The following is a 26,292-nucleotide window of genomic DNA, read 5'->3' as shown; positions in this document are numbered from 1 at the left end:
GGGAGCGTCGCTGCACAGCTATTTTCAGGTCTCTCCAGAGATGTTATATCAGGTTCAAGTCTGGGCTTTGGCTGGCCACTCAAGAACATTCAGAGACTTGTCCCGAAACCACTCCTGCGTTGTTTTAGCTGTGTGCTTAGGGTTGTTGTTCTGTTGGAAGGTGAATCTGAGGCCCTGAGCGCTCTGGAGCAGGTTTTCATCAAGGATTACGCTGTACTTTGCTCTGTTCATCTTTGCCTCGATCCTGACTAGTCTCCCAGTCCCTGCCCTGAAAATCATCCCCACAGCATAATGCTGCCACCACCGTGCTTCACCGGAGGGACGGTGCCAGATTTCTTCCAAACGTGACACTTGGCATTCAGGCCAAAGAGTTTAATCTTGGTCTCATGGTCTGAGAATCCTTTAAGTGCCTTTTGGCAAACTCCAAGCGGGCTGTCATGTGCCTTTTACTGAGGAGTGGCTTCCGTCTGATTCCATAAAGGCCTGATTTGGTAGAGTGCTGCAGAGTTGGTTGTCCTTCTGGAAGGCTTTATCATCTCCACAGAGGAACTCTGGAGCTCAGTCAGAGTGACCATCTGGTTCTTGGTCACCTACCTGACCAAGGCCCTTCTCCCCCAATTGCTCAGTTTGGCTGGGCGGCCAGCTCTAGGAAGACTCTTGGTGGTTCCAAACTCCTTCCATTTAAGAATGATTGACGGCACTGTGTTCTTGTGGACCTACTATGCAGCAGACATGTTTTGGTACCCTTCCCCTCGACACAATCCTATCTCAGAGCTCTACAGACAATTCCTTCAACCTCATTACTTGGTTTTTGCTCTGACATGCACTGTCAACTGTGGGACCTTATATAGACAGGTGTGTGCCTTTCCAAATCATGTCCAATCAATTTGTAGAAACATCTCAAGGATGATTAATGGAAACTCGATGCACTTGAGCTCAATTCCGAGTCTCATAAGAATGGGTCTTAATACTTATGTAAATAAGGTGTTTGTTTTTTAAATTTCAATACATTTGCAAAAATGTCTAAACCTGTTCGCTTTGTTACAGTAAGGTATTGTGTGTAGATTGCTGGAAAAAATATTGAATCCATTTTAATATAAGGCTGTAACATAACAAAGAAAAAGTCAAGGGGTCTGAATACTTATTCCACTTTGAGATGTTACAGCCTAAATTCAAAATGTTATAAATTGTTGCAAATTTTTGGAAAATGAATTACATACACTACCTTTCAAAGGTTTGGGGTCACTTAGAAATGTTCTTGTTTTTGAAAGAAAAGCATTTATTTTGTCCATTAAAATAACATAAAATTGATCAGAAATACAGTGTAGACATTGTTAATGTTGTAAATGACTATTGTAGCTGGAAACTGCACATTTTAAATTGAATATTTACATAGGCGTACAGAGGCCCATTATCAGCAACCATCACTCCTGTGTTCCAATGGCACATTGTGTTAGTTAATCGAAGATTATAGTTTTAAAAGGCTAATTGATCATTAGAAAACCCTTCTGCAATTATGTTAGCACAGCTGAAAACTGTCGTTCTCATTAAAGAAGCAATAAAACTGTCCTTCTTTAGACTAGTTGAGTATCTGGAGCATCAGCGTTTCTTGCTTCGATTACAGGCTCAAAATGGCCAGAAACAAATAACCTTCTTCTGAAACTCATCAGTTTATTCTAGTTTTGAGAAATGAAGGCTATTCCATGCGTGAAATTGCCAAGAAACTGAATATCTCGCACTATGCTGTGTACTACTCCCTTCACAGAACAGCGCAAACTGGCTCTAACCAGAATAGAAAGAGGAGTGAGAGGCCCCGGGTGCACAACTGAGCAAGAGGACAAGCACTTTAGAATGCCTAGTTTTAGAAACAGATGCCTCACAAGTCCTCAACTGGAAGCTTCATTTTATAGTACCCGCAAAACACCAGTCTCAACGTGACTCCGGCATGCTGGCCTTCTAGGCAGAGTTCCTCTGTCCTTTGTCTGTGTTCTTTTGCCCATCTTAATCTTTTCTTTTATTGGCCAGTCTGAGATATGTCTTTTTCTTTGCAACTCTGCCTAGAAGGCCAGCATCCCGGAGTCGCCTCTTCACTGTTGACGTTGAGACTGGTGTTTTGCGGGTACTATTTAATGAAACTACCATTTGAGGACTTGTGAGGCGTCTGTTTGGGGGTACAGAGATGAGGTAATCATTCAAAAATCATGTTAAACACTATTTTTGCACACAGAGTGAGTCCGTACAAATTGTTATGTGACTTGTTAAGCAAATGTTGACTCTTGAACTTGTTTAGGCTTGCCATAACAAAGGGGTTGAATAATTATTGGCTCAAGACATTTCAACTTTTCATTTTTTATTAATTTGTAGACATTTCTAAAAACATAATTCCACTTTGACATTATGGGGTATTGTGTGTAGGCCTGTGACTAAAAATCTCAATTTAATCCATTTTAAATCCAGTCTGTAACATGACAAAATGTGGAAAAAGGAAAAGGGTTTGAATAGTTTCTGAAGGCACCATATAGGGCTCCAGATCATGTGACCACCTGACCATCAATAGCTCTGGGCCCTGAGGCTATATCAATTAACTTGTATCCAGCCTAATGTCTTCTATTTGTACTACAAATGTAAACAAAAACACAGTATCCACTGCTAGCTTTTACTGTATCCTCACACTAACCTTGTGATGTTGTATCTGTTTTATTTTTCAGATGAACCTGAAACTACCTCTGATATCAACATTGTTAGCAGTCATTTGTTACAGCAGTGCTCAGCAAGGTAAAGTTATTCTCTCTCATATCTCAAGTTTCTGTCCTACTTACTTCCACCTTGTTAGACAAAATCAATCCTCAACAGCAACATCAGTGTTCTGTTTCTGTACACTGACAACACAGTACATCATCTAATCATATTATGTCATAAACGATGTTGGCCTACATACAATACAGAATGGTGACTAATAGCCTGATTTTCCATGGGTGAGTCGAAGCAAAGCGAGCATGCTGCTGTAATGTAATGATGTTATTTGTCAGAAGAAGAAGCAGCTCCACCTAGGCTTTTTGGAGCTTAGTAGTTTGGGCATCATAGAACTATGGAACAGCGGAATATTACGTTCTGGCTCCAATTACTGTTCTCTCTGAGCCACACAGTTTTCCTAATTTTAAATTAAACAATGTGTAAACACTGGGGCGTTTTGCCTGCTTAGTCTTTAGGAGTATATAATGAGTTTGCTTCTCTTCAACCTTCAGAAGGGAACGAGTGCATCAAGGCCAATGCCAAGTCCTGTGGGGAGTGTATTCAAGTGGGAGCGAAATGTGGATGGTGCACAGACCCAGTATGTGGATTTGAATTTGTCAATAACTTTGTTACTGCATTGTTACTATAACTGACTTAGCATTAGAACTTGTATGCAATCAAGGAGAGAAGTATGTCATCTAAACTGTCCCTTGGAATTACAACACTAGTCTGTCAGGCAATATTGTTTATAACCTGCTTTGGAGTGTAGGAAATATATTTTCAGAAAATAAGGACCTTACATAATGCAATTTGTCATGATACTGATTAACCTCCTCCCTCTCCCCCAGGAGTTTCTTAAGCAGGGTGAGGCCACGTCGACCCGCTGTGACGAGCTAGAGTCCCTGCGGAAGAGAGGTTGCAGTGGCGCCAAGGTAGAGAACCCCCGAGGCAGCCAACAGGCCCCGAAGAACAAGACTGTGACCACCCGCAACAAGGGAGCAAAGAAACTCAGACCAGAGGATATCACACAGATCCAGCCCCAGAAACTCACCCTTAGCCTCAGATCTGGTGGGAACTTTGATAAGGGTGCATCCCAAATGGCAACCTTTTCCCTATTTAGTTCTACTACTTTTCGCTCTGGTCAAAAGTAGTGCCTTATATTGGGGATAGGGTGCCATTTGGGATGTAGTCTTAGTTAACTTTGTTTCAGCCATAACTTCCCGTTTTGATCATTGCTGAAGCAATTTTCCTGATATTTTCTGTGGTCTTTCACTGTTGATTAGTTACAGTATCCTCTATTTTCTTTGAGAGTTTAAGCTATCAACTGGACAGCTGTTATTATGTGGAAGGAAGGAGTGCTCCTTGTACTCTTCCATGCCAGAGGCTTATTTGATAGGGACAATTCACCTTAATCAACATTTCAGTGTTAACATCAATGTAAATGTGCCAGAGTTGGCAAAAGTGCAAATTTTCAACCACAGTCCCTGGTTTCACCTTGCCTATCTGTTTGTATATTGTAGGTGAACCCCAGTCTTTTAATCTGAAGTTCAAACGAGCTGAGGATTACCCCATCGACCTCTACTACCTGATGGACCTCTCCTACTCAATGAAGGATGATCTGGAAAATGTAAAGAACCTGGGAACACAGCTGATGCTGGAGATGTCAAAGATCACATCTGATTTCAGAATCGGTAAGATTATGAATCCGCCCCGGTATGAGGAATGGGGATGTCCATATTTCTTAACTTTTTCTCCACAACAACTTGATATCTTCTGCTTTCAGTGCTGTTTGGGTGCATATTGCATAATTATACATTTTCTACAATACCCATAATGTTATGTGTAACATATCCAGTTTTATCTTAGTAAAGATGTTCTGAAGCTAACAAATTGGTGTCCTGTCTCCTTACCAATACAGTGTATATGTGAGCTGGATTTCTTATTTTCTGTCAGGTTTTGGTTCCTTCGTTGAGAAGACTGTGATGCCTTACATAAGCACCACCCCAGCCAAGCTGCTGAACCCCTGTACTGGGGACCAGAACTGCACCAGTCCATTCAGCTATAAGAACGTCCTGAAGCTGACCAGCAATGGACAGGAGTTCAACACCCTGGTGGGACGACAGCAGATCTCTGGAAACCTGGACTCACCAGAGGGAGGCTTTGATGCCATCATGCAAGTGGCTGTCTGTGGTGTAAGTATTATGCTTTTATTATAATATACAGTACCAGTCAAAGTTTGGACACACCTACTAATTTCAGGGGTTTTCTTTATTTTCACTATTTTCTACATGGTAGAATAATAGTGAAGACATCAAAACTAAGACATAACCACATATTGAATTTTTAAAAAGTGTCAAACTAATCAAAATATATTTTAGATGAGATTCTTCAAAGTAGCCTTGATGACACTCTTGGCATTGAAACAATCAGTTGTGTTGTGACAAGGTAGGGGTTGTATATAACAGCTCAAATAAGCAAAGAGAAATGACAATCCATCATTACTTTGTCGGGTTCTGAGAATATGAAATATACTTATTCGTGTCACTAAGGGAGAGAGGGTAATGTATAACGTTTACATTTTGTTAGGATATGTTATTAGCCATCAGGGATCCTCTGGGTGGAGAAGAGACTCAGTCTGGTACCAGGCACCATGACAGACGTGAGTTGGGGAGGAGTGAGCACATTGGGGCACAGGTCAGGTCAGATGAAGTGAGCAAGAACAGATATCACTACGGTTCTGTCTAGCAACAGCGATGCATTGGCTGTTCAGATCTGGAGGAGACAGCATAGGAGAAAGGGTTAAATATCAGCGCTTGTGTGAAATGTTGTTGTCTGTTCAGCTGTTCGATCCTTTGGGAAGAATAAACTTGATTTGAGCTTTCATAGTGTCAGTTGAGTTCTTACTCTGATAATTACAACCTAACAACTTTAAGATATGAAGGTCAGTCAATCAGGAAAATTTCAAGAACTTTGAGTGCAGTCGCAAAAACCATCAAGCGCTATGATGAAACTGGCTCTCATGAGGACCGCCACAGGAAAGGAAGACCCGGAGTTATCTCTGTTGCAGAGGATAAGTTCATTAGAGTTAGCTGCACCTCAGATTGTAGCCCAAATAAATGCTTCACAGATTTCAAGTAACCGACAAATCTCAACATCAACTGTTCAGACGAGACTGTGTGAATCAGGCCTTCGTGGTCAAATTGCTGCAAAGAATCCACTACTAAAAGACACCAATAAGAAGAAGAGACTTGCCTGGGTCAAGAAACACGAGCAATGGACATTCGACCACTCCAAACTCTGTGTCTTCGTGAGACGCAGAGTAGGTGAACGGATGATCTCCGCATGTGTGGTTCCCACCATGAAGCATAGAGGAAGAGGTGTGATTGTGTGGGGGTGCTTTGCTGGTGACACTGTCAGTGATTTATTTAGAATTCAAGACACACTTAACTAGCATGGCTACCACAGCATTCTGCACCGTTACGCCATCCCATCTGGTTTGCTCTTAGTGGGACTATCATTTGTTTTTCAACAGGACAATGACCCAACACATCTTCAGGCCGTGTAAGGGCTATTTGAACAAGAAGGAGAGAAAATGAGTGCTGCTTCAGATGACCTGGCCCCCACAATCATCCGACCTCAACCCAATTGAGATGTTTTGGGATGAATTGGACCACGGAGTGAAGGAAATGCAGCCAACAAGTGCTCAGCATATGTGGAAACTCCTTCAAGGCTGGAAAAGTATTCCAGGTGAAGCTGGTAGAGAGAATCCCAAGAGTGTGCAAAGCTGTCATCAAGGAAAAGGGTGGCTACTTTGAAGAATCTAAAATATATTTGTTAAACAATTTTTGGGTTACTACATGATTCCATATGTGTTACTTCATAGTTTTGATGTCTTCACTATTATTTTTAAATTGAGAAAATAGTACATATAAAGAAAAACCCTTGAATGAGTAGGTATACTGTAAATTATTCAAATCATTTTATCAGGGTTTTAAACTCAGCAAATATAGAAACGCCCTCTCACTGTCAACTGCGTTTATTTTCAGCAAACTTAACATGTGTAAATATTTGTATGAACATAAGATTCAAAAACTGAGACATAAACTGAACAAGTTCCACAGACAGGTGACTAACAGAAATGGAATAATGTGTCCTTGAACAAGGGGGGGGGGTTAAAATCAAAAGTAACAGTCGGTATCTGGTGTGGCCACCAGCTGCATTAGCCCTTTGAAATAGCCGTTTAGGACCCTAGAGTGAATGAACTCTCAAACATTAAGGTTTTATAAAACAGCCTTCTCTTAGCTTCCAGTTAGCCTCCACTCCAGCCATTCTCAAATGAGAATAGGGTGTTAAGGTCTGGTACCACGAGATCTAGTATAAGTATAAACATACTTACTTACTCCTCTTTGTCTTGAGTCAATATAAACTCAGCAAAAAAAATATACTTTCCTTTTTCAGGACCCTGTCTTTCAAAGATAATTCTAAAAATCTAAATAAATTAAAATCTTCATTGTAAAGGGTTTAAACATGTTTCCCATGCTTGTTCAATGAACCATAAACAATTAATGAACATGCACCTGTGGAACGGTCGTTAAGACACTAACAGCTAACAGACGATAGGCAATTAAGGTCACAGTTATGAAAACTTAGGACACTAAAGAGGCCTTTCTACTGACTCTGAAAAAACACCAAAAGAAAGATGCCCAGGGTCCCTGCTCATCTGTGTGAACGTGCCTTAGGCATGCTGCAAGGAGGCTTGAGGACTGCAGATGTGGCCAGGGAAATAAATTACAATGTCCGTACTGCGAGACGGTTAAGACAGCGCTACAGGGAGACATGACGGTCAGCTGATCGTCCTTGCAGTGGCAGACCATGTGTAACAACACCTGCACAGAATTGATACATCCGAACATCACACCTGCGGGACAGGTACAGGATAGCAACAACTGCCCGAGTTACACCAGGAACGCACAATCCCTCCATCAGTGCTCAGACTGTCCACAATAGGCTGAGAGAGGCTGGACTGAGGGCTTGTAGGCCTGTTTGTAAGGCAGGTCCTCACCAGACATCACTGGCAACGACGTCGCCTATGGGCACAAACCCACCGTCGCTGGACCAGACAGGACTGGCAAAAAGTGCTCTTCACTGATGAGTCGCTGTTTTGTCTCACCAGGGGTGATGGTCATTCGAGTTTATCGTCGAAGGAATGAGCGTTACACCGAGGCCTGTACTCTGGAGCGGGATCGATTTGGAGGTGGGGGTCCCTCATGGTCTGGGGCGGTGTGTCACAGCATCATCGGACTGAGCTTGTTGTCATTGCAGGCAATCTCAACACTGTGCGTTACATGGAAGACATCCTCCTCCCTCATGTGGTACCCTTCCTGCAGGCTCATCCTGACATGACCCTCCAGCATGACAATAATGCCACCAGCCATACTGCTCGTTCCTTGCCTGATTTCTTGCAAGACAGGAATGTCAGTGCTCTGCCATGGCCAGCGAAGAGCCCGGATCTCAATCACATTGAACACATCTGGGACCTGTTGGATCGGAGGTTGAGGGCTAGGGCCATTCCTCCAAGAAATGTCTGGGAACTTGCAGGTGCCTTGGTGGAAGAGTGGGGTAACATCTCACAGCAAGAACTGGCAAATCTGGTGCAGTCCATGAGGAGGACATGCACTGCAGTACTTAACTTGGCCCCTTTTTTCTCCATTTCCGCCTGACTGACGTGCCCAAAGTAAACTGCCGGTTGCTCAGGTCCTGAAGCCAGGATATGCATATAATTGGTACCATTGGAAATAAAACACTGACGTTTGTAGAAAGGTTAAAATTATGCAAGAGACTATAACACAAGAGATATGGGAGGAGAAAATCCAAAGAAAAACCAACCGGAATTATTATGTTTTTGAGAGACCATGCTCTTACAATGAAAAGTATAGGGGCATACTGAATTCTAGCTCCCAGGATGCAATTCCTGTGGCTTTCACAGGGTGTCAGCAGTCTATGTTCAAGGTTTCAGGCTTGTAACTTCAAAAACTAATAAGAAACCGTTTTAGTTCAGGGACACAGTCTTGGAAATTCGTGTTTGGGAAGACAAGACGCACCTGCTAAAATCGGTTTCTTATTGAACATACTTTTTTCCGTAATAAATATTAGAGTTTGATTACATTTTAGGGTATCTGAGGAGTAGATAGAAACCTATTTTGATTTGTTGAAACAAAGTTTAGGGGTAGATTTTCGGATTCCTTTCTCTGCATGTTGAACGAGTGGATTACTCAAATCGATGGCGTCAACTAAACAGACTTTTTGGGATATAAAGAAGGATTTTATCTAACAAAATGACACTACCTGTTATAGCTGGGTCCCTTTGGATGACAAATCAGAGGAAGATAACAAGAATTTAAGCTAAATGTTTAATATCCATAATTTGTATGATTATTTATTTGAATTGCGCGCCCTCCAGGTTCACCGGAATTTGTCCCACTAGCGGGACGCCTAGCCCTAAGAAGTTTTAACTTCTTACATAGCTGTTCCTAGTTTTTAAAATATATTTCCTGAATCTTTCCTAGGTCTTGTAATTTTGTTCTCTGGTATTTCTGTAAGCTGTGTCCTTTTTCTGTATGTTGTTTTATTTTACATTGAGTTTGTATGGGCCTCTCTCTCTCCCTCCTCCCAGGAGCACATTGGCTGGAGGAACGTCACACGTCTGCTGGTGTTTTCCACTGATGCTGGCTTCCACTTTGCTGGAGATGGGAAACTGGGAGGGATTGTTCTGCCCAACGATGGGAAATGTCACCTGGAGAACAATATGTACACCATGAGCCACTACTACGTATGTATAATAATACAACGGGTGATTCTAATCCTGAATGCTGATGGGTTAAAACTGCTTTATATTATATCTATATTATTCAATTATTGAGTCTGCGTTGCGAAGGGCTAAAATAGATGTCAGTTCTATTTTTGACGCAGATCGCGCTACAAGTCCTGCCTCTCCCATCTCCTCATTGGTTTATAGAAGCAGGTACCCACGTGCCATCTCCTCATTGGTTATACCCACGTGGGTGATTGAAAGATGAACGAGGTCAGAAGCGGTAATGCACCTAATTAATGAAAGTAGACAATCGCAATATAAAGTCAAGAGAAGAAAAGGCCTAGAAGGAGGAGAGATGACTGGAAATGATTCGGTTGACCATTTTATGTGTGGATTAATTGTCGGAGTAGAGGACCTTGTGCATTTCAGGTAAAATAACAACTCAATTTTATATCCCAGGACAAATTAGCTAGAAAGTGCAAGCTATCTAAATTGCCATAAATGTTTAATGCTTTTTGACCAGTCCCCAAATGAATATAATTGGTTCAGAGTTTGTTTTGATATTTTAAAATGTTTGTCGTGATCGCGTTTGGTGTGGGGGGACAAAAATAAATGTATGCACGATGACGCACGTGCGCCAGGAGCATGGACAGTTCTTCCACTCATGTGCCATCAACGGAAACATCACTATTAACATCACCAGCTTGGTTAGCTCGGACTCGCCAACCATAATAGTGCTTGCCTATGTAGGCCTATTGGATGTTTACAGTATTAAGTCATTATTTATTATTTATTGAAGTATTGAACTTGTCTTATCATCATTGAATCTATGCTACCCAGCTACAGTTGAAGTCGGAAGTTTACATGCACTTTGGTTGGAGTTATCAAAACTCGTTTTTCAACCACTCCACATATTTCTTGTTAACAAACTATAGTTTTGGCAAGCCGGTTAGGACATCTACTTTGTGCATGACAAGTATTTTCTTCCAACAATTGGTTACAGACAGATTATTTCACTTATAATTCACTGTATCACAATTCCAGTAGGTCAGAAGTTTACATACACTAAGTTGACTGTGCCTTTAAACAGCTTGGGAAATTCCAGAAAATGTCATGGCTTTAGAAGCTTCTGATTAACTCAAATGATGTCAGTTATCCTGTGTACCTGTGCATGTATTTCAAGGCCTACCTTCAAACTCAGTGCCTCTTTGCTTGACATCATGGGAAAATCAAAAGAAATCAGCCAAGACTTCAGAAAAACAATTGTAGACCTCCACAAGTCTGGTTCATCCTTGGGATCAATTTCCAAACGCCGGAAGGTACCATGTTCAACGTCAAAAAATAGCACTCAAGTATAAACACCATTGAACCACGCAGCTGTCATACCGCTCAGGAAAGAGACTCCTTCGGTCTCCTATAGATGAACGTACTTTGATGCGAAAAAAGTGCAAATCAATCCCAGAACAACCGCAAAGGACATTGTGAAGATGCTGGAGGAAACCGGTACAAAAGTATCTATATGCACAGTAAAACAAGTCCTATATCAACATAACCTGAAAGGCTGCTCAGCAAGGAAGAAGCCACTGCTCCAAAGCCGCCATAAAAAAGCCAGACTACGGACTACGGTGCAACTGCACATGTGGACAAAGATCATACTTTTTGGAGAAACGTCCTCTGGTCTGATGAAACAAAAATAGAACTGTTTGGCCATAATGACCATTGCTATGTTTGGAGGAAAAGGGGGAGGCTTGCAAGCTGAAGAACACCATCCCAACCATGAAGCACTGGGGTGGTAGCATCATGTTGTAGGGGTGCTTTGCTGCAGGAGGGACTGGTGTACTTCACAAAATAGATGGCATCATGAGGCTGGAAAATGATGTGGATATATTGAAGCAACATCTCAAGACATAAGTCAGGAAGTTAATGCTTGGTTGCAATTGGGTCTTCCAAATGGACAATGACCCCAAGCATACTTCCAAAATTGTGGCAAAATGGCGTGTGGAAGCTGTAGGAACTGTAAACTGGGCGCTATCTATTTTCCCTTGCCATAGACAATACAAGGGGACCTCGCGGAGGGATTTTTTTTTTTTTTTGTGAACAGTTTTTCCTTGGGGTTTTGCCTGCTACACGCGTTCTGTTATAGTCACAGACATGATTTAACCAGTTTTATAAACTTCAGAGTGTTTCCTATCCACACATACTAATCATATGCATATAGTATATTCCTGGCATTTGCACGATTTTTAACAAAAAGTTGAAAAAAAGCACCCGATCTTTAAGAGGTTAAGGACAACAAAGTCAAGGTATTGGAGTGGCCATCAAAGCCCTGACCTCAATCCAATATAAGATTTGTGGGCAGAACAGAAAAAGCATGTGCGAGCAAGGAGGTCTACAAACCTGACTCAGTTACACCAGCTCTGTCAGGAGGAATGGGCCAACATTCACCCAACTTATTGTGGGAAGCTTGTGGAAGGTTTCCCGAAACATTTGACCCAAGTTAAACAATTGAAAGGCAATGCTACCAAATACTAGTTGAGTGTATGTACATTTCTGACCCACTGGGAATGTGAACAAAATAAATCAAAGCTGAAATAATTCTGTACTATTATTCTGACATTTCACATTCTTAAAATAGTGGTGATCCTAAGACAAGGACTTTTTTACTAGGATTAAATGTCAGTAATTGTGAAAAACTGATTTTAAATATATTTGGCTAAGGTGTATGTAAACTTCTGACTTCAACTTCAAAAATGCCAATGATTTGTTTAGCATAGCAATGTTGAATGAATAGGATTAAGACTGGGTCAAATGATGAGGAAATAACTAAAACAATAATGCCCTGGAACCCAGGAATTATGGCTTCACCCTGGGCCTTAGAACAGCCCTTGTCGGGAGTTGTCACACTGTAATGCCCGGGTTCTTAGGCATTATTTATTAATTAATACACTGCTATTTACTGTATGTATTGTGGCTTTTTTCTCTTCTGTGTGGTTTGTATTTTGAATATGACAAGATTTGAAGGTTATGGGCTTCTTGCCTTAGTGATGTTATCAAAGGGCTAACCTAGTACCTGTACTTACTAATTGTCTCCCTGTAACAGGACTACCCCTCCATCGCCCATCTGGTTCAGAAACTAAGTGACAACAACATCCAGACAATCTTTGCCATCACAGAGGAGTTCCAGCCTGTTTACAAGGTCAGTCAGTTGTTCCTGTGTGTGGAATTTTCAAGTTTCTGTGCTTCTCTGTTGGAGGAAGCCCAACCCTTTGAAGAGTAGTGAAGCATTTACCTTTACCTTTACTGGTAACATATCTTTGGACATCTGCTTGTGTCCCAACTGGCAACAATTTCCCTATATATTGCACTACTTTTGTAGTGCACTTTATAAGGAATAGGGTGCCATTTGGGACACAAGCCTCTGAATGTTCCCTTTTGCCCTTTTCAAGCCATTTAGATGTCTGCCTGGAGTTCGACAATATTTCTTTATCATATCCACATCAGTTCCAATGCTTGGACAGTGTTTGTCAACCTCGGGAGAAAGTCTTTGATTATTTGATTCCACTGTTAGACTTGGGTTACATCCCAAATGGCACCCTATGATGTACAGTGCCTTCGGAAAGTATTCAGACCCTTAGACTTTTTCCACATTTTGTTAGGTTACAGCCGTATTCTCTTCATCAATCTATATGCAATACCCCATAATGACAAAGCAAAAACAGGTTTAGACATATGTTGAAGCACCTTTGGCAGCAATTACAGCCTTGAGTCTTATTGGGTATGACGCTACAAGCCTGGCGGACCCGTATTTGGGGAGTTTCTCCTGTTCTTCTCTGCAGATCCTCTCAAGCTCTGTCAGGTTGGATGCGGAGCATTGCTGCACTGCTATTTTCAGGTCTCTCCAGAGACGTTTGATCGAGTTCAAGTCCAAACTCTGGCTCGGCCACTCAAGGACATTTAGAGACTTATCCCAAAGCCACTCCTGCATTGTCTTGGTTGTGTGCTTAGGGTCGTTGTCCTGTTAGATCCCTCTGTACTTTGCTCCGCTCATATTTGCCTCAATCCTGACTAGTTTCCCAGTCCCTGCGGCTGAAGAACAACCCAACAGCTTGATGCTGCCACCACCATGCTTCACCATAGGGATGGTGCCAGATTTCCTCCAGACGTGACGGTTGGCATTCAGGCCAAAGAGTTCAATCTTGGTTTCATCAGACCAGAGAATCTTGAGGTTGAGTGACCATCGGGTTCTTGGTCACCTCCCTGACTAAGGCCTTTCTCTCGTGCGGCCAGCTCTAGGAAGAGTATTTTTTGGTACCCTTCCCAAGATCTGTGCCTCGACACAGTCCTGTTTCGGAGCTTTACAGACAATTCATTTGACCTCAGGTCTTGGTTTTTTGACATGCACTGTCAACTGTAGGACCGTATATAGACAGGTGTGTGCCTTTCCAAACTATGTCCAATCAATTGAATTTACCACAAGTGGACTCCAATCAAGTTGTAGAATTATCAGGATGCAACTGAGCTAAATTGTGAGTCTCATAGCAAAGGGTCTGAACTTATGTAAATAAGGTTTTTGTTTATTTTTAATACATTTTCAAAAATGTCTAAACCTGTTTTGGCTTTGTCATTATGGGGTATTTTGTGTTAATTGCTGAGGATATATATTTTATCCATTTTAGAGTAAGGCTGTAACGTAACAAAATGTGGAAAAAGTCAAGGAGTCTGAATACTTTCCGAAGGCAATGTATATAGTGCACTAAATTGTTTAAGGAATATGGTGCCATTTTGATATAGACTTTGACTTGGATCTTTGTCAAAATGTAGAATGTCACAACACTAAATAGTTATAACTTTAGATTCAGACCTTACAACTATGTGTTTGCAGACCACAATCAAACTGCTCTCCAATCTAAAATGGGCAGGCAAAACATAACAGCTTTGCTCTGAGCAACTTTTCTGGTGCATTGATTATTTAGAGATCTACAGTCATGGCCAAAAGTTTTGAGAATAACACAAATATTAATTTTCACGAAGTCTGCTGCCTCAGTTTGTATGATGACAATTTGCAAATACTCCAGAATGTTGTGAAGAGTGATCAGATGAATTGCAATTAATTGCAAAGTCCCTCTTTGCCATTAACAGACTGGAAGCTTCAAAAGGAGGGTGGTGCTTGGAATCATTGTTCTTCCTCGGTCAACCATAGTTACCTGCAAGGAAACACGTGCCCTCACCATTGCTTTGCACAAAAAAAGGGCTTTACAGGCAAGGATATTGCTGCCAGTAAGATTGCACCTAAATCAACAATTTATCGGATCATCAAGAACTTCAAGGACAGTGGTTCAATTGTTGTGAAGAAGGCTTCAGGGTGCCCAAGAAAGTCCAGCAAGCGCCAGGACGTCTCCTAATGTTGATTCAGCTGCAGGATTGGGGCACCACCAGTACAGAGCTTGCTCGGGAATGGCAGCAGGCAGGTGTGAGTGCATCTGCATGCACAGTGAAGCAAAGACTTTTGGAGGATGGCCTGGTGTCAAGAAGGGCAGCAAAGAAGCCACTTCTCTCCAGGGAAAATATCAGGAACAGACTGATATTCTGCAAAAGGTACAGGGATTGGACTGCTGAGGACTGGGGTAAAGTCATTTTCTCTGATGAATCCCCTTTCTGATTGTTTGGGGCATCTGGAAAAAAGCTTGTCTGGAGAAGACAAGGTGAGCGCTACCATCAGTCCTGTGTCATGCCAACAGTAAAGCATCCTGAGACCATTCATGTGTGGGGTTGCTTCTCAGCCAAGGGAGTGGGCTCACTCACAATTTTGCCTAAGAACACAGCCATGAATAAAGAATGGTACCAACACATCCTCCTTAAGCAACTTCTCCCAACCATCCAGGAACAGTTTGGTGACGAACAATGCCTTTTCCGGCATGATGGAGCACCTTGCCATAAGGCAAAAGTGGTAACTAAGTGGCTCGGGGAACAATATATCGATATTTTGGGTCCATGGCCAGGAAACTCCCCAGACCTTAATCCCATTGAGAACTTGTGATCAAGAGGCGGGTGGACAAACAAACAAAAAACAAATTCTGACAAACTCCAAGCATTGATTATGCAAGAATGGGCTGCCATAAGTCAGGATGTGGCCCAGAAATTAATTGACAGCATGCCAGGGGCGGATTGCAGAGTTCTTGAAAAAGAAGGGTCAACACTGCAAATATAGACTCTTTGCATCAACTTCATGTAATTGTCAATAAAAGCCTTTGACACTTATGAAATGCGTGTAATTATACTTAAGTATTCCATAGTAACATCTGACAAAAATATCTAAAGACACTAAAGCAGCAAACTTTGTGGAAGTTAATATTTGTGTCATTCTCAAAACTTTTGGCCACGATTGTACATGATTCATATTGACATACTAGATAATTTACTCTACGGTGTTCTCTCTCTTCTCAGGAGTTGAAGAATCTCATTCCTAAGTCTGCAGTTGGGACACTCTCTGCAAACTCCAGCAACGTTATCAACCTCATTATTGATGCCTACAATGTAAGTATAAATTAAATTGGTTACTAGACAATATGCACTGCACACAATCTCACTTTCAGCCTCAAAATAGTTGGCAAAAACCGTGCTGCTCTTATTTTAAAGTCATCACGTCCCTGTCTGAACTGTTCTTTGCATGGGACATTTTTCAAATATGCATTTTAAAAACTGTAGATTACTGAATAGAGTATATTTTCAATTTGCAGTGGGCTAACTCTTGTTCTTTGTGTGGTAGTCTCTTTCCTCAGAGGTGATTCTGGAGAACAGTAAGCTAGCAGAGGGAGTGACCATCGCGTACCAGTCACGCTGCAAGAACGGAGTGACTGGTGAGGGAGAGATGGGAAGAAAATGCTCCAACATCTCCATCGGAGACGAGGTGGGTAACCAAAACATCCTCCGTCGTTTTCTATTCTAAATATAGATCTTTTTTTTTTCATCTTTCAGGTTCAGTTATTTCAGTTTTCTGATCAAGTGCATTGGATTGGTCCGTTATTAGATGTCCGACGAGTCAAATGCATCGTTGTTTTTATTATGAAATGTAAATAGTATGCCCTTAGTGTGAATGCGTTCCTTCATCACTTATCTGTAGGTGTCTTTCACCATAAGCATCACAGCTAAGCAGTGTCCTAAGATGGGCAAACCAGAGACCATCAAGATCAAACCCCTAGGGTTCACAGAGGAGGTGGAGATCACTCTGAACTTCATCTGTGAATGTGACTGTCACAAAAACGGCACTGAGAAGAGTGAAATCTGCCACAAAGGCAACGGGACATATGAATGTGGAGCCTGCAGGTAAGGCACTTGTGTTTCACAGGCAGAAGATCTTAACCCTTATTTACCTTTCATATTGTAATATTGTCCATGGCATAGAGAAAGTGTACAGTATGATGTTTGATACTGAATGTATAATGCATTGTAAATCTATTTCTATAGTCCATTGATATGTAACTGATTTCCGGTGTATTGCATTCGTTTTTCTGAATATTCTACAATATTGGCATGTTGTTGTAAAAAAGGATTACATTTGATTTTCTTTATTGTCGCTCAGGTGCAACGAGGGCCGTATAGGTAGACATTGTGAGTGCAGCACCAACGAAGTGACCAGCGAAGACCTGGATAAGAACTGTCGTAAAGACAATGGTACAGACATCTGCAGCAACAATGGAGACTGTGTGTGTGGAACCTGTGAGTGTAAGAAGAGGGAGAACCCAGAGGAACGCTACAGTGGAAAGTTCTGCGATTGTGACAACTTTAACTGTGACCGCTCCAACAACAAACTCTGTGGAGGTAAGTCATCAGTTGAGCTGCTGTGGTGTGCAATAGGCATGCGTCGAAGCAGATAAATGTGTTAAATTATATAATTACAGATTTTGCTTACTGTGAAATGATGGCCAAGCTCTACCATCTGAAGACAAGTGTGACATCCTGCTCTGCACACAAATGAGTGACCTCGTGATCGTTTGTGGTTATAATGAGCCCATTTCCAATGAAATTACAGATCATTGCCCGTTATGAAATTAGATTTACCCTCGTTAATGTCAGCCTTTTTTATCTGTGATTGTATTTGATCTTTGCAGGGTAATCTCTCATCTCTGACCCTGTGTGTGTTGTGTTGTGGCAGGACACGGTCGTTGTGAGTGCAGGGTGTGTATCTGTGATGCCAACTGGACGGGCAGTGCCTGTGACTGTTCTCTGGACACAACAACCTGCCTGGCCTCTAACAAGCAGATCTGTAATGGCCGGGGCACCTGTGAGTGTGGAACCTGTAAGTGCACTGACCCCAAGTTCCAGGGGCCTACCTGTGAGATCTGCCCCACCTGTCCAGGAGTCTGCGCAGAACACAAGTGAGTTGAATAAAGGAATTCATTCATTCTATTTGATCATTATATTGTTTTAACAACGCAAAAAAACAAATATTTGCTGTATTTCCTTGTGGGAATGTTATATGTGGATTACATAAAGGTTTATTGTAATGGTTGAAAATAATTCAGCCCCCCCCCGTTCTTTTTTTTGTAAGGGGCCGATCCCTTCTCTCTTTATAATAATAATAATAATATATGCCATTTAGCAGACGCTTTTATCCAAAGCGACTTACAGTCATGTGTGCATACATTCTACGTATGGGTGGTCCCGGGGATCGAACCCACTACCCTGGCGTTACAAGCGCCATGCTCTACCAACTGAGCTACAGAAGTCTTTCTTCAGCATTACGTTTGCCTCAACCTTTTTTAAATAGGCATCTAGCCTTCTTCATTTATCCGACTGAACCTGCATTATTTTTGTGACCTCTTGTTTCCTTTCTTCCAATCATTCCAAAAAAAGGGAACAATGGACCGTTTAGACTGTGAGATCTAAAACCAGTGGTGCTAGTTGCACTCTTAGATAAAAGGGTTCTTCAGCTGTCCCCGTAGAATAACCCTTTTTGATTCTACCTGGAATCAAACAGGGTTCTTCAAAGGGTCCTCCTATGGGGACAGCTGAAGAACCCTTTTAGGTTCTAGATCGAAAAAATATGCTAAGAGTGTAGGGTACAGCATTGCCCACTACAGACGCTTGCATAAACCTCAATATTTAGCTTTCTTACATTTCAATAGACAAGTGAATATGTTGCAAGTGTAGGAATCCCAATGTGAGACTACCTGCATGTGTTACTCCATGCAGGTAGTCGGCGGCGGGGTAGCCTAGTGGTTAGAGCGTTGGACTAGTAACCCCAAGTTGACAAGGTACAAATCTGTCGTTCTGCCCCTGAACAGGCAGTTAACCCACTGTTCCTAGGCCGTCATTGAGAATAACATTTGTTCTTAACTGACTTGCCTAGTAAAATAAAGGTAAAAAAATAAAAAATCTGTACAGAGTTTAATGTCAATGTCCTGTCTTCCACAGGGAGTGTGTTCAGTGCAGGGCCTTTGGGACGGGGGAGAAGAAGGAGACGTGTGAGAGGGACTGTAGCTACTTCAACCTGATCAAGGTGAAAGACCGAGACAAGCTGCCCCAGCCAGGACAGGCCTTCCCCCTGATGCACTGTAAGGAGAGGGATGCCAACGACTGCTGGTTCTACTACACCTACGCTGTCAACAACAACACAGAGAAGGAGGTCCATGTGGTGGAAACACTCGGTGAGAGAATATGTAGTCTCTGGCATGGCATTGTGACTGAGGATATAACAAGGTGAAAAATAGGTTTATTTGTTTTATCCATTGAGTAGTGTTGTCATTAGAGCTCGGAGTTCTTGGCCTGACCGTGAAGAACTGACCAGAAGTTCCTTGTCCAAGATGCAGTGTAATGCAAATCAGGATGTAATTGTGTATATGAATTTGATTTTACATCAGCTCACTTGCCTGGTTAAATACCCTCAAAAATATTGGGCTAACTTCCTTTTCTTGCTATGTGTTTCCCTGTCTGTGTTCCAGACTGCCCTGCGGGCCCGGACATCATCCCCATCGTGGCTGGCGTTGTGGCGGGCATTGTGCTGATCGGCCTGGCTTTGCTGCTCATTTGGAAGCTGCTCATGATCATCCACGACAGGAGGGAGTTCGCCAAGTTTGAAAAGGAGAAGATGAATGCTAAATGGGACACGGTAAGAGTGGATAATAGACCGTACCTGGCAGCCATCTTTGAGAAGTTTGTAAGGGCGATTATGTATTTTTGCCGGTCTTAGTTTATATTCTCCCTGGCTAATTTCAGTAGGTTGATTGAGACATGGAAAACAGGTGTTATAGATATGACAACCATCTGAATCTCTTAAACAGAGAATGGACTCTTAGAGGAATATAGAGTTGGAAACAGTGTTGTACTCTCTCTCAGCCTTTGATGACTGTAACAGACCTGTTGATGATGAGGATTTTATAAGACGCACAGACAGTCCTACTCAATTTCAACTTCAAAGTAAATATCTTAGTCATCTCTGTGCAAAATAGAGAATCCAAAAAACAGAAGCCTTTTTGGAATGTGACGGTCCCTGAATACACATACAGTACCAGTCAATTTTGGACACACCTACTCATTCAAGGGTTTTTCTTTATTTTTTACTATTTTCTACATTGTAGAATAATTGTGAAGAACTCATAAATACAATAAAATAACACATATGGAGTCATGTAGTAAGTAAACAAGTGTTAAAAAATGAAAATATATTAGTTATGATATTATTCCAAGTAGCCACCCTTTGCCTTGATGACAGCTTTGCATACTGTTGGCATCTCTCACCCAGCTTCATGAGGAATGTTTTTCCAACAGTCTTGAAAGAGTTCCGATACATGCAGAGCACTTATTGGCTGCTTTTCCTTCACTCTGCGGTCCAACTCCTCCCAAATCATCTAATTTGGGTTGAGGTCGGATGATTGTGGGGGCCAGGTCACATGATGCAGTACTCATCACTCTCCTTATTGGTCAAATAACCCTTACACAGCCTGGAGGTGTTTTTGGGTCATTAACCTGTTGAAAAACAAATGATATTCCCAGTAAGTGCAAACCAGATGGCGTATCATTGCAGAATGCTGTGGTAGCCATGCTGGTTAATTGTACCTTGAATTCTAAATAAATCACTGACAGTGTCACCAGCAAAGCACCATCACGCCACCTCCTCCATGCTTCACAGTGGGATCCACACATGCAGAGATCATCCATTTACCTACTCTGCATCTCACAAAGACACGGCGGTTGGAACCAAAAATCTCAAATTTGGACTCGTCAGACCAAAGGACACATTTCCACCGGTCTAATGTCCATTGCTCATGTTTCTTGGCACAAGCAAATCTCTTCTTCTTATTGGGGTCCTTTAGTAGTGGTTTCTTTGCAGCAAATAGTCCATGTAGGCCCGATTCACGTAGTCTCTTCTGAACAGTTGATGTTGAGATGTCTGTTACTTGAACTCTATTAAGCATTTAAGCTGTAATCTGAGGTGCAGTTAACTAATGAACTTATCCTCTGCAGCAGAGGTAACTCTGGGTCTTCCTTTGCTGTGGCGGTCCTCCATGAGAGCCAGTTTCATCATAGCGCTTGAAGAAACTTTCAAAGTTCTTGAATTGGTCCAAAATGACTGCCCTGCATGTCTTACAGTAATGATGGACTCATTTCTCTTTCCTTATTTGAGCTCTTCTTGCCATAATATGGACTTGGTATTTTACCAAATAGGGCTATCTTCTGTATACCACCCCTACCTTGTCACAACACAATTGATTGGCCCAAACGCATTAAGAAGGAAATAAATTCCACAAATGAACTTTTAATTTAAATGCATTCCAGGTGACTACATCATGAAGCTGGTTGAGAGAATGCCAAGAGTAAGCAGAGCTGTCATTAAGGCAAAGGGTGGCAACTTTGAAAAATCTCATGTTTTGATTTGTTTAACACTTTTGTGGTTACTACACATTTCCATATGTGTTATTTTATTGTATTTATGAGTTCTTCACTATTATTCTACTACGTAGAAAATAGTCAAAATAAAGAAACCTTTCAATGAGTAGGTATGTTCAAACTTTTGACTGGTAATGTATATCTGTCTTTTCCTGGGAGTTGCTACAGAAGCCTAGTTTGGTTGGTGGAGTTCTGCTGCCATCTAGTGTCGTGTTAACCACACAGCAGGCAGAGGTTAAATTCCGGACAGCAGGGTGGTATTCATTAGGCACTGTTAGATTCTGGGATAAACTTGGAACATTGTTGTACTCAAAAATATAGTATCTGACGAGGGAAAGAGACTGGTTTTTACATCAGAAGTTAATGGTTATCTGTAGGAGCCAGATGGCTTTGGAATGTGTTCGATGGACGTGAGGAAGTCACAGGATTGCTATAGGGGATACGGATGGACATCTGTGGATTAGGCACATGAGGGGTTGAGGTCAGGTCAGATCCCCTTAAGGGAGAAATTATGGTTTATTACCCTATTACTTCGTCTTCCTGTCGAACCATAATAAATGTAAGGATTGGAGAAAAGGAGGAGTGCCTAAAATTGGAGTGTATACAGTTGGGCAAAAAAGTATTTAGTCAGCCACCAATTGTACAAGGTATCTCAAGATGAGAGAGGCCTGTAATTTTCATCATAGGTACACTTCAACTTCAAAAATCCAGAAAATCACATTGTAGGATTTTTTTATGAATTTATTTGAAAGTTATAATAATAATAATAATATATGCCATTTATCAGACGCTTTTATCCAAAGCGACTTACAGTCATGTGTGCATACATTCTACGTATGGGTGGTCCCGGGGATCGAACCCACTACCCTGGCGTTACAAGCGCCATGCTCTACCAACTGAGCTACAGAAGGTGGTGGAAAATAAGTATTTGGTCAATAACAAAAGTTTATCTCAATACTTTGTTATATACCATTTGTTGGCAATGACAGAGGTCAAACATTTTCTGTAAGTCATCACAAGATTTTCACACACTATTGCTGGTATTTTGGCCCATTCCTCCATGCAGATCTCCTCTAGAGCAGTGATGTTTTGGGGCCGTTGCTGGGCAACACAGACTTTCAACTCCCTCCAAAGATTTTCTATGGGTTGAGATCTGGAGACTGGCTAGGCCACTCCAGGACCTTGAAATGCTTCTTACGAAGCCACTCATTTGTTGCCCGGGCGGTGTGTTTGGGATCATTGTCATGCATGAAGACCCAGCCACGTTTCATCTTCAATGCCCTTGCTGATGGAAGGAGGTTTTCACTCAAAATCTCATGATACATGGCCCCATTCATTCTTTCCTTTACACGGATCAGTCGTCCTGGTCCCTTTGCAGAAAAACAGCCCCAAAGCATGATGTTTCCACCACCATGCTTCACAGTAGGTATGGTGTTCTTTGGATACAATTCAGCATTCTTTGTCCTCCAAACACGACGAGTTGAGTTTTTACCAAAAAGTTATATTTTGGTTTCATCAGACCACATGACATTCTCCCAATCTTCTTCTGGATCATCCAAATGCTCTCTAGCAAACTTCAGACGGGCCTGGACATGTACTGGCTTAAGCAGGGGGACATGTCTGGCACTGCAGGATTTGAGTCCCTGGCGGTGTAGTGTGTTACTGATGGTAGGCTTTGTTACTTTGGTCCCAGCTCTCTGCAGGTCATTCACTAGGTCCCCCCGTGTGGTTCTGGGATTTTTGCTCACCGTTCTTGTGATCATTTTGACCCCGCGGGGTGAGATCTTGTGTGGAGCCCCAGATCGAGGGAGATTATCAGTAGTCTTGTATGTCTTCCATTTGCTCCCACAGTTGATTTCTTCAAACCAAGCTGCTTACCTATTGCAGATTCAGTCTTCCCAGCCTGGTGCAGGTCTACAATTTTGTTTCTGGTGTCCTTTGACAGCTCTTTGGTCTTGGCCATAGTGGAGTTTGGAGTGTGACTGTTTGAGGTTGTGGACAGGTGTCTTTTATACTGATAACAAGTTCAAACAGGTGCCATTAATACAGGTAACGAGTGGAGGACAGAGGAGACTCTTAAAGAAGGAGTCACAGGTCTGTGAGAGCCAGAAATCTTGCTTGTTTGTAGGTGACCAAATACTTATTTTCCACCATAATTTTCAAATAAATTCATTAAAAATCATACAATGTGATTTTCTGGGAAAAATCTAATTTTGTCTGTCATAGTTGAAGTGTATCTATGATGAAAATTACAGGCCTCTCATCTTTTTAAGTGGGAGAATTTGCACAATTGGTGGCTGACTAAATACTTTTTTGCCCCACTGTATATAGTTGTGGTGGTGGAAACATGTTTTGTCTAATGCAGCTGTATTGATCCTCTGGGAATAATTAAATTTGGTTAAGCTTTCATAGTGTCCGTTGAGTTATTTACTCTGAGAATTAAAACCTAATAGCACCGAATGTAAGAAAACAGACAGAGTACTACATGGAATTGTGTGTAAGAAACATTCATATTACTTTTCCATTGCAAAGCATTTTGCTACGATGCTTGATGATTCAGCACATCCTAATTACTCTTTCAGACCAGCCACATGTGAGAGCTTCTCTGGTGAAATGGGCAGGGCACTGAGGCTTCTTCTCTCATTATGGTACATCGAGAAGACCTCAGACATCAATGACTGTATGAGAGAGCAGTCTGACCTGACTTGTATACAAATACAGTTGAAGTCGGAAGTTTACATACACCTTAGCCAAATACATTTAAAATCAGTTTTTCACAATTACTGACATTTAATCCTTGTAAAAAAGTTGTTGTCTTAGGTCAGTTAAGAACACCACTTTATTTTAAGAATGTGAAATAATAGAATAATAGTAGAGAATTATTTATTTCAGCTTTTATTTCTTTCATCCCATTCCCAGTGGGCCAGAAGTTTACATACACTAAATTAGTATTTGGTAGTATTGCCTTTAAAATTGTTTAACTTGGTCAAACTTTTCACGTAGCCTTCCACGAGCTTCCCACAATAAGTTGGGTGAATTTTGGCCCATTCCTCCTGACAGAGCTGGTGTAACTGAGTCAGGTTTGTAGGCCTTCCTGCTCGCACATGCTTTTTCAGTTCTGCCCACAAATATTCTATAGGATTGAGGTCAGGGCTTTGTGATGGCCACTCCAATACCTTGACTTTGTTGTCCTTAAGCCATTTTGCCACAATTTTGGAAGTATGCGTGGGGTCATTGTCCATTTGGAATACCCAATTGCAACCAAGCTTTAACTTCCTGACTCATGTCTTGAGATGTTGCTTCAATATATCCACATAATTTTCCACCTCATGATGCCATCTATTTTGTGAAGTGCACCAGTCCCTCCTGCAGCAAAGCACCCCCACAACATGATGCTGCCGCCCTAGTGCTTCATGGTTGGGATGGTGTTCTTCGGCTTGCAAGCCTCCCTCTTTTTCCTCCAAACATAACTGATGGTCATTATGGCCAAACAGTTCTATTTTTGTTTCATCAGACCAGAGGACGTTTCTCTGATCTTTGTCCCTGTGTGCAGTTGCAAACCGTAGTCTGGCTTTTTTATGGCGGCTTTGGAGCAGTGGCTTCTTCCTTGCTGAGCGGCCTTTCAGGTTATGTTGGAGATTAGGACTCGTTTTACTGTGGATATAGATACTTTTGTACCGGTTTCCTCCAGCATCTTCACAATGTCCTTTGCGGTTGTTCTGGGATTGATTTGCACTTTTCGCACCAAAGTACGTTCATCTCTAGGAGACAGAACGCGTCTCCTTTCTGAGCGGTATGACTGCTGCGTTGTCCCATGGTGTTTATACTTGCGTACTATTGTTTGTACAGATGAACGTTGTACCTTCAGGTGTTTTGATGTTGCTCCCACGGATGAACCAGACTTGTGGAGGTCTACAATTTTTTTTCTGACATCTTGGCTGATTTCTTTTGATTTTCCAATGATGTGAAGCAAAGAGGCACTAAGTTTGAAGGTAGTCCTTGAAATACATCCACAGGTACACCTCCAATTGACTCAAATTATGTCAATTAGCCTATCAGAAGTTTCTATAGCCATTACATCATTTTGGGGAATTTTCCAAGCTGTTTAAAGGCACAGTCAACTTAGTGTATGTAAACTTCTGACCCACTGGGATTGTGATACAGTGAAATAATCTGTCTGTAAACAATTTTTGGAAAAATGACTTCTGTCATGCACAAAGTAGATGTCCTAACTACTTGCCAAAACTATAGTTTGTTAACAAGGAATTTGTAGAGTGGTTGAAAAACAAGTTTTAATGACTCCAAGCTAAGTGTATGTAAACTTCCAACTTCAACTGTAGAAAGGGAATCTTCCCAGCACTCTTAGATGATTCTCAACTTCTGAGCCTCTGATCCCGATGTAAAAATACTTCCTTTTTTTTAACCTCTTTTCCATATATCATTGTTTCAAGTCCTTCTAATTTGTCTTTACCCATGATTTCATTTCATTCTGTCTCTGTTTCTCTTCTGTTGTTTTTTTCCTGTTCTGAAATGTCTGTCCCACTCTCTCTACCCATAGCAAGACAATCCTATATACAAGAGCCCTATTAATAAGTTCCAGAATCCTATCTATGGACGTAAAGCTGCGGTTCTATAAGTTTGTATTTACTTTCTCTCTCGTCTGTTTTCATGCATGGGTTTCCTGTTTGTTTTATTTGTGTGTTTCTTTGTGTTTGTCAACGTACTGTAAACTGTCACTATTTTATCAATCTCAATATTTCTGGCTTTCCTTTGGTCACTCTTTGGGCCAAGTAAGTCAGTTGAGGAAATTGTACAGACAGATCCACATGATGGTATATTAAAACCAACAATAAACCCATATA

At 41.6% G+C, this 26,292-nt stretch overlaps 1 protein-coding gene across 2 annotated transcripts in view; it reads left to right on the top strand.

Moving 5' to 3' along the window:
• The window catches only part of LOC118374915 (integrin beta-1-like), a 45,817-nt gene that overhangs the window by 15,961 nt on the left and 3,564 nt on the right, over nt 1-26,292 (top strand). Inside the window, exons 2-16 of one of the 2 annotated variants that reach the window (XM_035761404.2) lie at nt 2,709-2,775; nt 3,246-3,331; nt 3,582-3,801; nt 4,254-4,424; nt 4,687-4,925; nt 9,407-9,562; nt 12,645-12,740; nt 15,989-16,078; nt 16,311-16,451; nt 16,665-16,867; nt 17,124-17,362; nt 17,697-17,919; nt 18,959-19,191; nt 19,486-19,652; nt 25,989-26,066. In XM_035761404.2, the coding sequence (XP_035617297.1) occupies nt 2,709-2,775; nt 3,246-3,331; nt 3,582-3,801; nt 4,254-4,424; nt 4,687-4,925; nt 9,407-9,562; nt 12,645-12,740; nt 15,989-16,078; nt 16,311-16,451; nt 16,665-16,867; nt 17,124-17,362; nt 17,697-17,919; nt 18,959-19,191; nt 19,486-19,652; nt 25,989-26,066 (2,409 nt within the window). The remainder of the gene's footprint in view (nt 1-2,708; nt 2,776-3,245; nt 3,332-3,581; nt 3,802-4,253; nt 4,425-4,686; nt 4,926-9,406; nt 9,563-12,644; nt 12,741-15,988; nt 16,079-16,310; nt 16,452-16,664; nt 16,868-17,123; nt 17,363-17,696; nt 17,920-18,958; nt 19,192-19,485; nt 19,653-25,988; nt 26,067-26,292) is intronic. The other variant, XM_035761411.2, reaches the window with a different exon arrangement.

The sequence above is a fragment of the Oncorhynchus keta genome, chromosome 4 (genome assembly GCF_023373465.1).
Source record: "Oncorhynchus keta strain PuntledgeMale-10-30-2019 chromosome 4, Oket_V2, whole genome shotgun sequence".
Classification (NCBI taxonomy): domain Eukaryota; kingdom Metazoa; phylum Chordata; class Actinopteri; order Salmoniformes; family Salmonidae; genus Oncorhynchus; species Oncorhynchus keta.
Note: the sequence above shows the minus strand (reverse complement) of the source record. Positions and strands in the feature narration are given on the sequence as shown.